At 43.7% G+C, this 16,057-nt stretch overlaps 1 protein-coding gene across 1 annotated transcript in view; it reads left to right on the forward strand.

The window, feature by feature from the left end:
• Positions 1-1,050: 1,050 nt before the first annotated feature.
• RAB6B (RAB6B, member RAS oncogene family) overlaps positions 1,051-16,057 on the forward strand; it is a 115,928-nt gene continuing 100,921 nt past the window's right edge. Inside the window, exon 1 of the mRNA XM_082251315.1 lies at positions 1,051-1,378. Within this exon, the coding sequence (XP_082107441.1) occupies positions 1,309-1,378 (70 nt within the window). The 5' untranslated portion in view covers positions 1,051-1,308. The remainder of the gene's footprint in view (positions 1,379-16,057) is intronic.

Genomic DNA, 16,057 nt, shown 5'->3' on the forward strand with positions numbered 1-16,057 from the left:
CAATTCCCCCTAGTAATTGTATATCAGTGTGTTTCAATTAAGATTTTTCTGCTTGCTATGAGCTGCTGTATTTACTATGTATTGATCTTTGTCCATTATGGTCAACAACAGGAACAACCACAGATGGATCGCTGCTGAACCGTCCGAATTTCGATCCGTCTATGGCCAAGAGTCTACATATTTTCTGTGTTTTAGTAGGCTTCCTTTTAAGCCATCCAATAATGCCTCATACACACAATCAGATAATTGGACGACTTATCGTCTGCATTTTGTTGCATGATACTAGTATCGAATTCAACAATGCGCACTAAACGTATGATTTTTTTCGTACGATTCTAGAAAAGCTTCCTGGTTGCGTAGCCACGTATTGCATAGTGCAAAACAAAAACAATGGCAGCCAGGCTTTTTCCGGGTTATTTTCATGTTTCCAATCATGCGTGGTCTTTGTCTATCGATTTTTAGCGAACGCATACTGTACTAATTAAACGATTGTCGTTCGCTAGGCTATCGTACGACAAACGTTTTCGCGTTTGTCCCTTCGGATTTTGTCGTGATCAGCTGTCGCAAGCTGTGTACTAATGATCAGATTATCATGCGATCAATTCGAAAGCGTTTTTTTTTTTTTCGTACGATTATCTGATTGTGTGTACGAGGCATAAAATATATACGGATTTTCCTTGCTTCTGCCCTAGCCAGCTATAGTTTGTATAATGATAGAGACATTAGACTGTAAGCTGCACAGTGGCAGGCGTTGATATGAACAGATCTAGGAGCTCTGTAGGGTGCTGCTTCTTATGTCACATCTATATAGATGAATATAAAGTAACAATGAGCCTTGCATCATACAAATGAGACTCCTACAGCTGCATGACAGTGCAGGTGTTTGTACAGCCAATTCTTCTGCCGCTCTGTGTTTCTTGCTCATTCAGTCTCTGAATCAGCTTGTGCACTGACATCAGCATAGCTTGAGCAGCAGCAGTATGTGAGTGGCAGGGGGGAGAAGGAGGACGCAGGCGTATTGTGCATGGGTGGGGAGGGGAGAGATGTGGAGCAGAGCAGCCGAAAGCATCCTTATTCACCTACTGTAGTGCCTGCTCTGCCTCTCCTAGGGAAGAAATTAACCTATTCCTGTCTCACTGCAGACACCACCCAGTTAACCCCGCTCTCCTCCCTCTCCTCTAGCTTGCACTAAGCATCCTTCATCCAGAGCGCACACACAGGACCAAGTCCAGAGGAGACCAGCTACACAGAGAGGGAATTTGGTTGCTCTTTTCCCTGGTCCTGTCTCCTGGTCCTTCCCCGAGCATCATGTCTGCAGGGGGAGATTTTGGAAACCCACTGAGGAAATTCAAGCTGGTCTTCCTAGGAGAACAGAGCGGTAAGTGTCAGACCATCACAAGTATCATTCATTTATTTTATATGAAATGTCGCTTTCTTAATGTATTTACTGTATTGGAAATTGTCTGGCGTCTTCCAGCAGTCTTCCGTCATACCTCAATGTCAGCAGGTCCTCTGTCTGCAGGATCCACCATCACCATTCCAGTAACCCTGTTCCCCTCCCCATCGTTGGAAAGACCTCATCTTCTCCGAGAGCCCCAACCCCATTTATAAGTAGCCAGGGGGGCTCAGGTGAGGTTTATTTTTATTATCCCCTCCCACACTGACGCAGAAGCGTAACCCCCGACAGATTATCTTTTCTTGTGTTCTTCAACATAATGCTTAATTATGAAGAATTTTTTGAAAACCGCCCTTCCAATGCAGGATGTGAGTTTTATTCCGGAGACTATATGATATAATTGCAACATTGTTGGCCATGGGGCAGGAAGAATTAGGAGAAATGGTAAAATTGAGGACTCATTGATTAATATGTGACCTCAGCAATTATTACTTTGTCTTCTAAGCTAAGGCCTTATGCTTGTCCATCATACAGTAAACTCCACCATAAACTGATTTTAGGGACATTGCATGGAAGGAGTTAATGTATCTTGTAAGCTTTATCTATTGTATAGAGATATATATATTTCCTATAACATAGCAGGTTGCAGGCGTCCTATGGAGTAATGTAAGGTTTGCTTCAGATGGACACACCCTTAATGACTCCGGGGATATGTGCAAGAGACACACACAGACGGTCTCCCTCTTATCTGTAGGGGAGGACAAGAAATGATGTTAGTCAAGGGTGGTATATGTTTATAGAAGCCAGCAGAATATCGCATACTGTCTGCTCACCCATCTCAGATCAGAGGCAGGGGTAATATCTTACATATTTACTGATTCACTATATTATTCCTGAAACCCTTATTAAAAAAAAAAAAAAAAAAAAAAACTTAAGGCACAACAAAAATTAAATAATCTTTGCTTGATCTGGCCAGTACTGAATTTGCATCTTCAACCATCAGGCAAAAAAAAAAAAAAAAGATCCTTCTGCAGTGGGATCATGGGATCATTTCTAGGGGTTTTTTTTAACAGGCTGGCTGCTAAAATTGGGACTTGTTGGCAATGTGATTAAAAGGAAAGAGAACAGAGGGCTTGCCACCTTTTCCCTGTATGTTTGATCGCCATATTATGTTTTTAGTCAGCTTAAAATAATATATACATATTGCCATTCATCAGATCTGAGCAAGGCTACTGCAAGGTGGTAGAAGAATTTAATACCAATTGCTATATGCAGAGAACGTTGTAAGAATGAACACATACTTGAGGATCTCAGTGTCTGCCCCCATGCACAAATCAATGAGATAAAAGGCAGGAAGATGCAGCAGGTTTGGTGATGTCATTAGTACACCCAACAGATTACTTATGGGCCTGTGTGGCCACTTCTCCTCACCGGTGGCAGAAACACCACGTGGTGATCATACTAGTAAAAATGGTGGCCATGGGTTGCTGGGTGGCCAGGTATGAAAGCACTGAATACCAGAAGATTACCATACAGGAATTATTTATTTTTTTATAACATGGAAAAATACTACATATTAATATCCCTTACACATCTGTGCACTACAGAAATGTGCAGCACACAAAAACACATGTTTTATTGTAGGTATGCTGGGGTACCATTTATTCCTAATAGGCCTTTCATATGGATGGATTTCGCCAACAGACCCACCTGCTCAGCAGGGGATCTGGCCGCTGATCCCCACTGAGCATACAGATGAAAGGTCCGTGTCCGCTCCACTTATGCAGAACGGACACTGACACAGCCCACTTTCCTCTATAGGCGGTCGGATGGAAAATGGAAACGGCTTGCCTGTCCATTAACATCCGACTGTCATCTGATCTGATCCGTTCCCCATTCGTCTGTTCGGATAGGACGTTGGCAGGTGTAAACTGACACATGTTCCTTTGCAACCGCTGCTCCATAGAGGGCAATGGATGGTCCAATCGAGTCCACCTAAAAATTAGGTTAGGGTCCTTTCACATGAGATTCACCGATCCCAGCTGAGCAGGTGGATGACAGGTCTGTCTCCGCTCTGTGTGCACACAGAGCGGAGACAGAACTGTCAGATCCCCGCTCTCCCCTATGGGGGATTGGATGAAAATGGACCGCCTGTCCGTTTTCATCTGATCCTATCCGATCCTCTAGATGGATGGAAAATAAGGTTTCCATCCGTCTGGATTTCACAGACAGGATCAGATCGGATAGTGTCAGGTCTCAGTGGAGATGTCACCGCTGACATCAGCCACTCCAAAGGGAGGCATGGAGCATCCGATCAGGTCCGCCTGTAAAATTGACAGGCGGACCTGATCTGAAAGGCCATGTGAAAGGGGCCATAGGCAGACCAGATCAGTCTGACCGTGCTAAAGGGGCTGGTTACCTTAATAACAACCACAACGCATGGCAACTTATCGTGTGTTTTGCTGCATGTAAAGGCTCTTTCACATTGATAGAAAAAAAGCTGCATTTATATATATTTATATATGCATGTATAGCAGAACCATAGTAATCAATGAGCCCATACATACAGCTGCATCTACATGCAAAAAAGGGCGCTGCATTTAGCTGCACATGAAAAAAGTAGGACGCAGCTGTGTCCATGACTGCACACATCTGCAGATTTAATGTGCATAAACATGTACATGTGTAGTCATTCATTTGAATGAAAAAAGAGTTGTATGCATCTAAATGCGCCTAAAAATGAGTGCTTTAGATGCGTATTTTGAGTAGGATCTTCTGCCGGCAAGAACCTGCACATATGCCCATGTGAATGAACCCTTAGGGCAACTTCTATATTTTGGGCAACCCATTTGAAATCTCATAGGCCAGGCTTAAGCTGTTCATACACCAGTAGAATTTGTTTGAACAATCATGCATAAATTCTAGCGCCATCTTGCCATCGTTGAGTCAACTAGTTCCATAAAAAGCCTATGAAATTTTGTCCACACCAGCTACTTGAATGGAGTTCTAGATGTATTAAATTATAGTTTAATTACAATATGTACGTTATGTTGGAATTTTGTTCGTACGAGAAAACATTTTCATCCTGCGCCTTCAAATTTCTTGTCACTCTGGTCAAAAACAATCATTGATTTGACCTCACCAACCAAATTTTCGAACAAATTTTCTGAAAATGAAAATTTTTGAACAAAATTCTACTGGTACATGGCCAGCTTCAGTGTGTGCTGCCCTCCATTAAAACTGGTCACCTTGAGAGGAGATGGTGCATTGTGCAGCTTTATAGATCAAGGATATTCCCAGCTTGGAATGTCACAACGCACGCTGGGTCAAAGGTGACAGCTGAAGGCTAATATTTAGAGACTTTCTGACCTGAACAGAAAAGTCATTAATAACGGAAAGCCTTTATGAGCAGCTGCTGAGGAATGAGACATGAACAATTTCAGATATTACATTGAGGGGTGTAATAGCAATGAATGGAGGGGAGGGTGAGCACAGGAAGGATAAAGGAATGACTCCATAAGGCAAAGTGCATTGTGTAAAGAGCAGCTACCCAGGATGACCAATTGAAATGTATCTTTCCCTGATCTGAAAGCCAGAAACTGAAATGTCTGGTAAAGGCCATTTCACTTATAGTGAGAATGGGGGTGGTAAAAATCTGTCCTCTACTGTATACACAGAATTGACGAAAATTTTACATATTTGATGAATGATCATAAAATGAAACAAAAAATGACACAACAAGTTAAGATGATTCAGAGGTGAATGATAAGAAATGGAAATAATTTGTTTAGTAATAAATATAAGGCTGTCTCTTGGATGCTAAAGGTTGCAGAGCACAAATGCTTTTGACTAACCTTTTATAACTACCATCAAGCTGTGCATGCTTAATCCCAGAGTGTACCAATTTCCTTCCGGGGTAATCAATACTTAATGAGGTCTTGGGTTTAATTCATATGGTTAATGGCTTCCAAATGATTTTCACTGATTTATGCTCGGGCTTTGTTCTTCACGTTATCCATTCCTTAAAGTGTCATACCTGAAATTCCAGTAGAAGTTTAACAATCAGAATAATCAAAATGATATAGGCCCCTTCCACACTTGTGCGACTTGTTCAGCGACTTGGGACTGCAAAGTCACATGACAACTCGTACTCTATGATTTCCAATGGAAAACAGTTCATATCTTTGAGGCTTCAAGTCGCAGTGACTTTAAAGCGGAGTTCCGGGCAGAAAATCATGCCTTTACATTTTATGTCCTCCGCTTCCTTATCCTTCCATGAGCCAGAATTGGATATTCCCAGGGTTTTTTTTACTTACCTTTTTACAGAGGATAATATACTCACCTTTACATCCACTTCCTCCTTCCTCGGCCGCGGCCCGCGCTGTCACTTCCTGTCCCGCAATGCGTCCTGGGAGCTCTTACTCGTCGCTCCCAGGATGCAATTGGCAGTGACGTAGGCGGCCGGCCGCTCCTCTCATCGCGTTATTTCCAAACAGGAAATAACGCGATGATAGGCATCCCTATACTATGCCGATCGCATAGTACTGGGCATGCGTGAGATTTCGCGCTGGATTCACCGGCCTCCGCCCACTACAACCAGGAAGCAGGGCACACATTTCCCCACAGCGGACTCGGCGAACCAGCACGAAGATGGCGGCGCTCTGCAGAAGTTTTAAAAAGTAAGATTTTATGCTTGCAAAAATATTATTCCACTGTATAAAACAGGATTAGCGGATATGTAGAGGTCGGAGGGTCACTGTTTGGGGGACATAAAAAAAAAAAAAAAAAAAAAGGTTCTGTGGCTGGAACTCCGCTTTAAAGTAGTCCGTGCACTACTTTGTTCCGACTTTGATGCGTTTTGAGGTCTACAGACCTCAAGATTACACAGGCATTGTTTCAAGTCCGGGCAAATTCACACGACTTTTAGGTCGCACAAGTGTGAAAGGGGCCAAAACTTGTATAGCCTTTCAAAAAAAAAAAAAAAAACATTGTTTTAATTAAAGAGTAACCATTACCCTCCTAAATGATAAAGAATAGTTGTCAGTACAACAGTGTAAGAGGATTGTCATTTATTAGAGGAGATGACCAGTTCTTAAAGTGGTTGTAAATTTCAACATTTCATATTCCCGATTTGTGCTTGTTGTACCATGTATTTGTGTTAAGTATCCTTTACCCATCATATTGCTTCCTTTGTGTGAAATTCCTGGTGATCCTGCCAGTCCCCCCCTCCCCCCACCCCACTTTCCTATTGTAAACTGACCAAGCCAGGCATCTTAGATGATCAGTTTTCTGACTGTGCTGAGAGCACAGCCTGCAAGTCCTCCATTAGCCAAGACATGTGCTGACAACCCCTCCTCCATACACAGCAATGGGAAGATCAGTGTACTGTTGTTTTTTCTCCACCACTGCTCTAAATCCTTAATGCAGCTGAGAACAGAGATTATGTGATCATGTATAAAAAAGGAAAAATGTATTTATCATTTTTTTTGTTTTTTTATTACACAAATGCTTTACCTTTCATTTCTATTTTAAACTGAATGGGTTGTTTTACATGGTAAGGATTCACATATACCTTAATTTAAAAAAAAATAACTTATATTGCACTTCTCTTGTCCTCCAAACCTCCCAATTCCTTTATTTTGCTCCTGTGATCTGACTTCCTGTTAGAGGGTGGCTATTTTTATTCTCTATAGTCCCAATGTAGCAAATGTAGTCAACCTCTCTTCCTTGCCTCCGATATAGACTATAAGATTTGTAGTGTGCATAGAGCAGTGTGCATGATTGCAACTAACTTGCACTGCTCATTACAAACAAATGGAAGTGAGGGGGGAAAAAGAGAGGTTCAGGAGCTCACGTAAGATGTTACAAGGAGGAAGAAAAACACAGTACCAAATGGCTTCATGAAAAATAGATTACATGGCCATTAGCTAGTGGGTGTATATAAAATATTTTTTAAGAGTAAGCATATCAATTAGTGTCGCTTTAAATTAAAATAATACTGTACCATTTCCCCATTTTATTTTCCATCCAGAAATCATCAGATAATAAAACATCAGCTGTGGATTTCCATGAAAGCCATGAAAATCTGGCTTTTTTTTCGTACAATAGTGACAGTGATTATACATGGAGATCTTGGTGGTACAGCGCAGGAATGAATGCATTTATTGCAGGAAAGCTAAAGTTGAATGGCTCATATAGCACTAACTCCTTGCTTACAATGTTGTAATGGTGGTAAAATATATTGGCAGGTAGCCTTGATGGTTCAGCAGCTTTGTCTTCTTGTAAGATAGCCCTAGCTATGGCAGTTTATTTTCTTGAGTAACAATAGCATGATGACATTCAAAGGCTCTGACACCACTGGAACAGCCAAAGGGTCCTTCAACAGAATTAAACCCAAGGAATGACATGAATGATAGCTGTTATAGTTGCTTGTGCTCTTAACCAAACTGTCAAGACATGAAATGGCTGGTGTCATAACTGATCACTTGCAGCACCATGGCAACTGGAGATCAGATCCTAAGAAGGCAGCTTCCTTAGCTGTAAAGGATAGGAGGGTTTCATTCTGCTTTAAGTGTAAATGCATCTGTGTACTGTCCCAAACCCCCCTGCAAGCCTTATTTTTATCTGTTCTTGATATAGTGAGATATGGTCCATTACATTGCTGAACTGCTTGTCAAAGAAGTCTGGGTCTGGCCTGTGCATGGGCAGTAACTCTACATTCAATCCTATGGAGAGTTTGTACTTTGCTGAAGTAGAACACTCCATGGAACCTAACAGAGAGGTGCATGTAATAGGATGTTAGGCCTGTAGTTCTCACTGTTTACCACTAGATGCCCCCACCTTTCCTTAGTTACTTAAAGTGGAACTGTAGTTAGAATATGAAGTCCTGCTAGATCAGGGTCTCCAAACTATGGCCCTCCAGTTGTTCAGGAACTGCAATTCCCATCATGCCCAGTCATGTCTGCGAATGTCAGAGTTTTACAATGCCTCATGGGATGTGAAGTTTCGCAACAGCTGGAGGGCCGTAGTTTGAGGATCCCTGTCAGGTAGATGATTTCAGGCTGGCCTTTTTTGCAGGTATAGCTATGTAACACATTAAACATAAGTGTCCATACTGCTTTAAGTCCAGTAATGCACTGTTTCACCCTGTTCTGCACATGCTCAGTTGCTCTCTATTTTTAGGTATTTTTAGGCAGTGCTGAGTTTGTAGAGGCGATCTGCTGACAACCCTAAAGTGGAATTAAATCCTCCTATCCTTTACAGCTAAGGAAGCTGCTTCTGTTTGATCTGCAATTGCCATGGTTCTGCACATGTGATCAGTTATGACACCAGCCATTTGATGGTTTGATAGTTTAGTTGAGGACTGTTTTTTGAAACCGTTAAATTGATTGAACATTTTCAGATTCACTGTAAGGCCTAGTTTACACTTGTAGTTGGGGGTTTGGTAAAAAAAAAATGCACCCCAACCGATCCCTCCTAAAAGTTTAGTTCCCCTTTACTAAAAAACTGCCTATGCAGATAAGAGGTGTCTGTAGATAAAACGAATAGTGCAGCTTTGATCAGAGCTGAATAATGCCCTTGTTATAGGTGTAGGCCATTTACTGTACATACCTCCTGATGCCTGGCTGAAAAACTCCCAGAACGTTGCTAAGGATGTTGCTAAAGCTGGATACACACTATCCAACTTTTGTTGGTAGATTTCCTTCAGATTTACCTTTTCTATGTAGTGCAAGGGCCTGCCAGATTGCACACAAATTGAAAGTGTTTAGGTTTGACCTCATATTATATGGTTTTGGTAAATCTAAAGGAAAAAGTCTTCAGAAAATCTTATAGTGTGTATGGCCCATTAGAGACACCTGGCTCCTATTGTTTACCTCCACCATCACAGTGACAGGAGTGAGCTCTCCAATGCTGAGCTCAGAGCTACTGCATTAGGGGAGAGAGAGGGTTTGAATCATAGAGCTCACTCCTGAGATGGGGTATATCTCAGGAGTGAGATGGTGAACAGTAACAGCTAGGAGGATCTTGGAAACATCCTTAGTAACGTCTTGGGAGTTTTCCAGTCAGGCTTCATGAGGTGCATAAATGGCCTACATCTATAGCAAGGACATTATTCAATTTTAGACAGAGCTGCACAGTTTGTACCTACATTCACCCCTTATCTGCATAGGCAGTTTTTTGGTAAAGGTGAAATATGCCTTTAGGCTGCAAATTCAGCAGAGGAGGTAGGGGTGCCTGCAGCCACAATGCTTTTGCAGTGCTTATGATTGCAGCATGCTGATACAGGGTTTAAGGGGTTAAAACAGGTAAAGAGGAGGTAATATAACACCCTGTCAAATGCCATCTGAAGAGTGATACCATGTGAATTGCTCTTCAGTAGGCAACACAAGTGTAAAAGAGGCCTACTGCCTCAGAACTTCAGCTCAGGCTGCTTCCATGGGGGGCTTCTCGGATAGGGGGCCTTACCTCCTAAAATGTACCCCGCCACGCATTTCCCTAGGGAGGTGTATTGGCCCAGGGGGTGAAGGTTGTTTTGGGTCTTCCCTGAATTGGTATCCTTGGTGCAATTGTTCTTCCTGTGTGCTGTATAGTGGAATAGTTTGATCTTCCATTCTTGGCCGCTCCACTTTATTAATTCTACATTAGCTGATTCATTTCACAGGAAAAGTTTTCCTCAGCTGTCAACACTGAATTCTAATAAAGGCAAACAGTGCTCAGCTCTCTGACAGTCCGGGTGTTCCCGGAGACCGTGTTGGTGTTTGGCAATCAGAGGTGTCAATCACCCTTGCCAGACACAAGGAAGGGTTTTGTGTATGCTCCGGCGGCTGCACAGCCATCACCGTTCTTTGGGATGAAGGCAGTTCAGGGAAGGACACGGTGTCTTTGAGAAGAATCCTAATGATCTGCTTCAGTCTGGGATTAATTGCTGGTGGGCACTTCAGTTCTCTAGAGAGGATGAGTCCCCCACAGCTGAAGCCAAAGGCAAGCATGCTGGGAAGTGCACTTTACTGCATCACAGAACAATGACTAAGTGCAATGTGCAGTAAGCCATGACAGCCAATCAAATCTCATCCTTCACTGGTTTGAACAACAGCTTATTAGGCCGGCATGGGCTCTGCATAGTACTCAGATTCTGTTTTCTACATATATATGTTATATTTGCTCACCATGCTAATGCAATTAGGCCTCATGCATACTGCTCATTGGACCCATGGGTGTTGAATCCTGGTGTTTTGGGTGCCCAGAAGGCACAGGGGCAGCATCCAGCCCCACTGCCAGAAGATGGTCAAATCTATGACAGGCTGAAATACACAACTGAATGCTGTGTCAAATGGTATTCAAGTTGAGGCTGGCCATACATTACACAATTTTCTCGTACAATGTTCCTTTAGATTTACCAAAAGCATATAATATAAGGTCAAACCTAAACACTTTCAATTTGTATCCAATCAGGCAGGCCCTTGCACTACACAGTTGAAGGTAAATCTAAAAGAAATTGAACGAGAAGATTGTATAATGTGGCTCGGTACAGCGTCCATCCATCGAGTATCCTAACCTGTCATATATTCTGTCAGGCTGCTGGCATCAAGGCTGCATGTTACACCTTCACATCCTGGGCACCCAAAACGCCGGGATTCGACACCCATGGGTTAAATGGCTAGTGCGCATGAGGCCTAAAAGATAAAAGGCTCCTGCCATGATAATGTTCCAAGTTTCCCCCTCCAAAAGTATTTTCATATATGTGATTATAGGAGCCCCATCAGAATCTTGAGCCCTGGATATTAGTTATAATCCACCAATAGTTATGACCAAAGCACACCAAAATCTGGTTGCTATGGGTCACAAGAGTTTCCACAACTTAAGGCGGAGCTCCATCCAAAAAGGGAAAGCTCCGCTTGTCTGACTCCTGCCCCCTCTGCTGCCACATTTGGCACCTTTTGGGGGGCACAGGTACCTGGTTTTTAATTTTTGGAGGGGGGGGGGCTAGAATTCTGCTTTAACTGATCCTAATAAACAGTACTTGCTTGTTCTTTTACGCTTGTGTCTATTAAAGTGTAGCACTGTCCGCGCAGGGCCTGCTGAATAATGACTTGATGGGCTTCCCTGATTACCAGCACACGGTTACCTTGAGATGTAGTTCGTGGATCCCTTCCTTGCTCCTGATGGCTCGTCACACAAATAGCTGTAAACGTGGGGTAGATCCCATGCAATGGAAAAATGATGGAATTATACAAAGAAAAGGAGTTGCTGCCTACCCAGAAAACTTCTCACCAAAGTGAGAAGCCAGAAAGTATTATGAGGTTATGTATGGGCAATGGCGCTACTCAGAAGGGTTGAATCGAATGGTTATGCACTATACAATCAATATATTAAACCATAAATGAAAAATAAATATTAAATATATAAAGTGCTGGTGCCCACCCTTTATGTATAACAAATCAATAAGGTGACATGTGCATCAATAAATATATTATTAAATTATATTATAATAATATAATAATATAATAATATTATATTATTAAAGTGACTCAGTGCAGTGAATTCAGGTAAGTAGTGAATCAAATAATATTAGTACATATGTGAAAAAATTTTTATATACACATTTGATACAATAATCCAATGGAAACAATGGCAGAATGTGCAAAAGTGCAGTTTGTAATATACAAAAACAATAGTCTTATATTGTGCCTTGTAAAGGAAAAAGCACTAGGACAGTGCTGAATGTAGAGGGATTCCCTCTATAACATAAATCCAGTCTTATAAATGGCACCTATGACAGGTGCTGTGTGTAGATGAATAAACGTGCGATCCAATACACAAAAGTGTATTTTAAAAAAGCCTATGGTGAATGCTGTAGTATACTTTGCCCTTTGCTGTGCTCGGTGCGGTATTCCGTGCCCCTATAGGAATTGCACTCACCGCAATGCCCTCCCCATATAAGGGTATGATGCCTTGCACAGCAAGATGGATGGTCCTGCGGTTCCCTCTGGATCCGTTAGGTCCTAGCAGATATGGGTGAACGTGTCTTCAATGGACTATACGTCGCTCTGTCACTTCCACTAAAGTGGTTACAGACATTGGAACGCATCCGTACCCGGACATCCGGCTCGGACGCCACACCACCAATGCTGAATTGAATTCTAAACTGTGAGTGGATATTGTTTTTGTTATAATAAAAGTTTAAACCTACTACACTATTTAGTGTCTATCTTCCATGTTTGGGGCTTATTGAGTGCTGATTCACACTAGTGCGGTTTGCGAGATCGCATGTAATTCGGAGCGCACTGCTCCTTCATTACATGCGATCTCATGTGCGCATGCGAGTTCAGCCATACACTTTGTATGGCTGAATTCGCACTGTATCCGCACCAAACACGCACATGAGGCATTTTTTAAGCTGCATCAGGATCGGATCGCACAGTGGTTCACACTTGTGCGATCCAATTCTGTGCGAACTGTCAGATCGCACTGCGATATGCGATAAAACTGGGGGTGTCGTTAACATTTAATTGGCACCCCCTGCGTATCGCATATGGCAGTGTTAACTGCCAGATGTGCGGATGCGATGCGGGATCACGCTGCATATTCGCAGCGTTCCCGCATCGCACAAATGTGAACCGAGCCTGAGGGACCACCCTGGAACATTGAAGACACGTTCACCCATATCTGCTAGGACCTAACGGATCCAGAAGGAACCGCAGGACCATCCATCTTGCTGTGCAAGGCATCATACCCTTATATGGGGAGGGGATTGCGGTGAGTGCAATTCCTATAGGGGCACGGAATACCGCACCGAGCACAGCAAAGGGCAAAGTATACTACAGCACCGACATGTCCTTTGCTTTCACCATAGGCTTTTTTAAAATAAACTTGGTGTATTGGATCGCACGTTTATTCATCTACACACAGCACCTGTCATAGGTGCCATTTATAAGACTGGATTTATGTTATAGAGGGAATCCCTCTACATTCAGCACTGTCCTAGTGCTTTTTCCTTTACAAGGCACAATATAAGACTATTGTTTTTGTATATTACACACTGCACTTTTGCACATTCTGCCATTGTTTCCATTGAATTATTGTATCACATGTCTATATACATTTTTTTTCACATATGTACTAATATTATTTGATTCACTACTTGCCTAAATTCACTGCACTGAGTCACTTTAATAATATATTTATTCATGCACATGTCCCCTTATTGATTTGTTATACATAACGGGTGGGCACCAGCACTTTATATATTTAATATTTATTTTTCATTTATGGTTTAATATATTGATTGTATAGTGCATAACCATTCGAATCAACCCTTCTGAGTAGCGCCATTGCCCATACATAACCTCATAATAAAATCATCTCACAAATAAACAGTCTAGGGGTGTTTTTTTATGTTTATTTGGAACTGAGATAGGAGAAGGGAATAGTGGGATACTCCAGTTTGAACTGTTCACATTAGTTGAGGACTTCTATCTCTAAGCCTTCTAGGTTGATTGAAAACAGCTAGGCTGCTTAATACACACTGCCACAAGTGTAGAAAGGGTTAAGTCTCTTGCTCTTCACTTCCTAGCAAGAGGACTTGGTGGATGATAACTTATCTTCAGAACAGAATACTCTCACTAGCATCCCCTTTCAACCGACACCAGTCCACTGACTATCCTAGAAGCAGGGGTGGTCCCCATCAGGTCAGGCCCCTTGACACGAGATTCTGTACTCACTGTACTGCATAGTCAGATCCTCCATTGTCTCCCCTCTCAGTCAGCTCCTCTGGACCTCCAGGTTCAGTTCCTCACTCAGGGCTGGCGCTACCACTAGGCAAACTAGGCAGCCGCCTAGAGCACACTGCCCCCTAGGGCACAGCCACAGTCACAGTCGCAGGGGCTGACTGCCACAGACTTGCCTTAAAATAGGGATGGTGCCAGCATTGTAGGAGGTGCAGCGTTCAGACAGAAGTCGGGAGAGGTGGCTTCCCCCTGTAGGCTCTATGGCGTCAGACTGCCTGTCTAGTCCCACCACTGCTGCCTACCTGTTAGAACTATTGGTTGCTAGCAGCCAATCAACGGCAGGGAGGCATTCAGTGGAGGAAGCTGTAACTTCCTCTACTAGCTGCTCCGCCTTCCAGCGCTGCACATCCTAGCTTCCTTTCCACCCGAGGGGACCTGCCTGCTTTCCACCCTGGGAGACCGGGAGTGACTTATGATGATCATGTGAGTGAGGGTACTGGCGGAGGGAGGCGAGCATAGGAGACTGGGTCAGGGTCAGTCTGTTGGGAGAAGCAGCGGAGAGGGCACAGGCGCTGTCAGTGAGGAGTGCAGGAGTGTCCTCACACAATCAATTTCTAATCTGTTCTGCACACAGAAGGGGGAAGGGACAGGGATCACACTGTACAAGTCACTGACTGCAACATCACCTACTCTACAAAGATGTGATCACATGAGCCCCCCACATCAAAGTTCCTAAAATTCCCTCTTAACTCAGAGTTCCTATTTACATCAGTATCTGTAGGGTTCCCCCTTACAGTGCAAGGAGGAACTCTGCGGATCCTGATGTAAAGGGGAATTCTGATGTAAAGAGAAATACTGTGGATCATATTGGTAAGGTAACTCTGATAAAGGGGTACTCTGCAGATCATGATGTAAAGAGGAATGCTGCAGACTGTGATGTAAGGGGGAACTCTGTTGACTCTGATGTAAAGGGTGGGGGGTTCTGGTGACCAGAGACCACCTTACATCAGAGTTTCCCTTTACACCAAGGTCCACAGCATTCCCCTTTACATTATGGTCCGCAGGGTTTCGCTTTCATCCGGGTCTGCAGGATTCCCCTTTACATCTGGGTCTGCAGGGTTTCCCTTTGCACTGTAAGGTTCTGATGTAAAGGAGAACTCTGATGTAAGGAGGTACTCTGTGAACTCTGATGTAAGGGGAACCCTGGGGACTCTTGTGTAAGGGGGGACTCTGGTGACCAGAGACCCCCTTACATCAGAGTTCCCCTTTATATTAAGGTCCACAGCATTCCCCCTTACATCAGAGTCTGCAGAGTTTACCTTTACATCAGGATCTGCAGAGTTCCCATTTAGTGCAGTTCCCCCTTGCAATGTAAAGAGGAACCCTGCAGATTCTGATATAAGGGGGAACTCTGCAGACTCCCATGTACCGGGGACCTCTTGGGACTCTAAAGTAAGGGGGAACTCTAGGGACTCTAATGTAAAGGGAAATGCTGCAGACTCTGATGTAATGGGGAACACCGGGGTCTCTTGTGTAGGGGAAAACACTGGGTACTCTTTATTTCATGCTAACATCTTTAAGAGAGTTTTGCCAGCAGGTGGTGCTGTGGAGCAGAGAGCAGAGCGCGGGATCAGAGGCTGTCAGGGCGTGCAGGAGAGAGGAGTGTGTGTGGAGTGTGTGCGTGACCGACCGCGTGTGAGTAACCCCCCCCAGGAGAGCAGCGGCGGGGAGCGGCGCTCGGACCCCGACCACCCACCCCCCCCCCCAGAAGCGAGCGGCGAGCGGGTCGGTAACCCCCCCCCCTCTCTTGTTGCGGGTGGCGAGCGGAACAGTAAACCCCCCCCCTTTTTGCGGCGGGCGGCGAGTGGTGCGGACCCCCCCCCCCCCCAGACAGAGAGGGAGCAGAGGAGACTAGCGAGCAAAGGCTGACCGG

This window comes from Pelophylax lessonae, assembly GCF_965119305.1.
Source record: "Pelophylax lessonae genome assembly, chromosome: 3".
Taxonomy (NCBI): domain Eukaryota; kingdom Metazoa; phylum Chordata; class Amphibia; order Anura; family Ranidae; genus Pelophylax; species Pelophylax lessonae.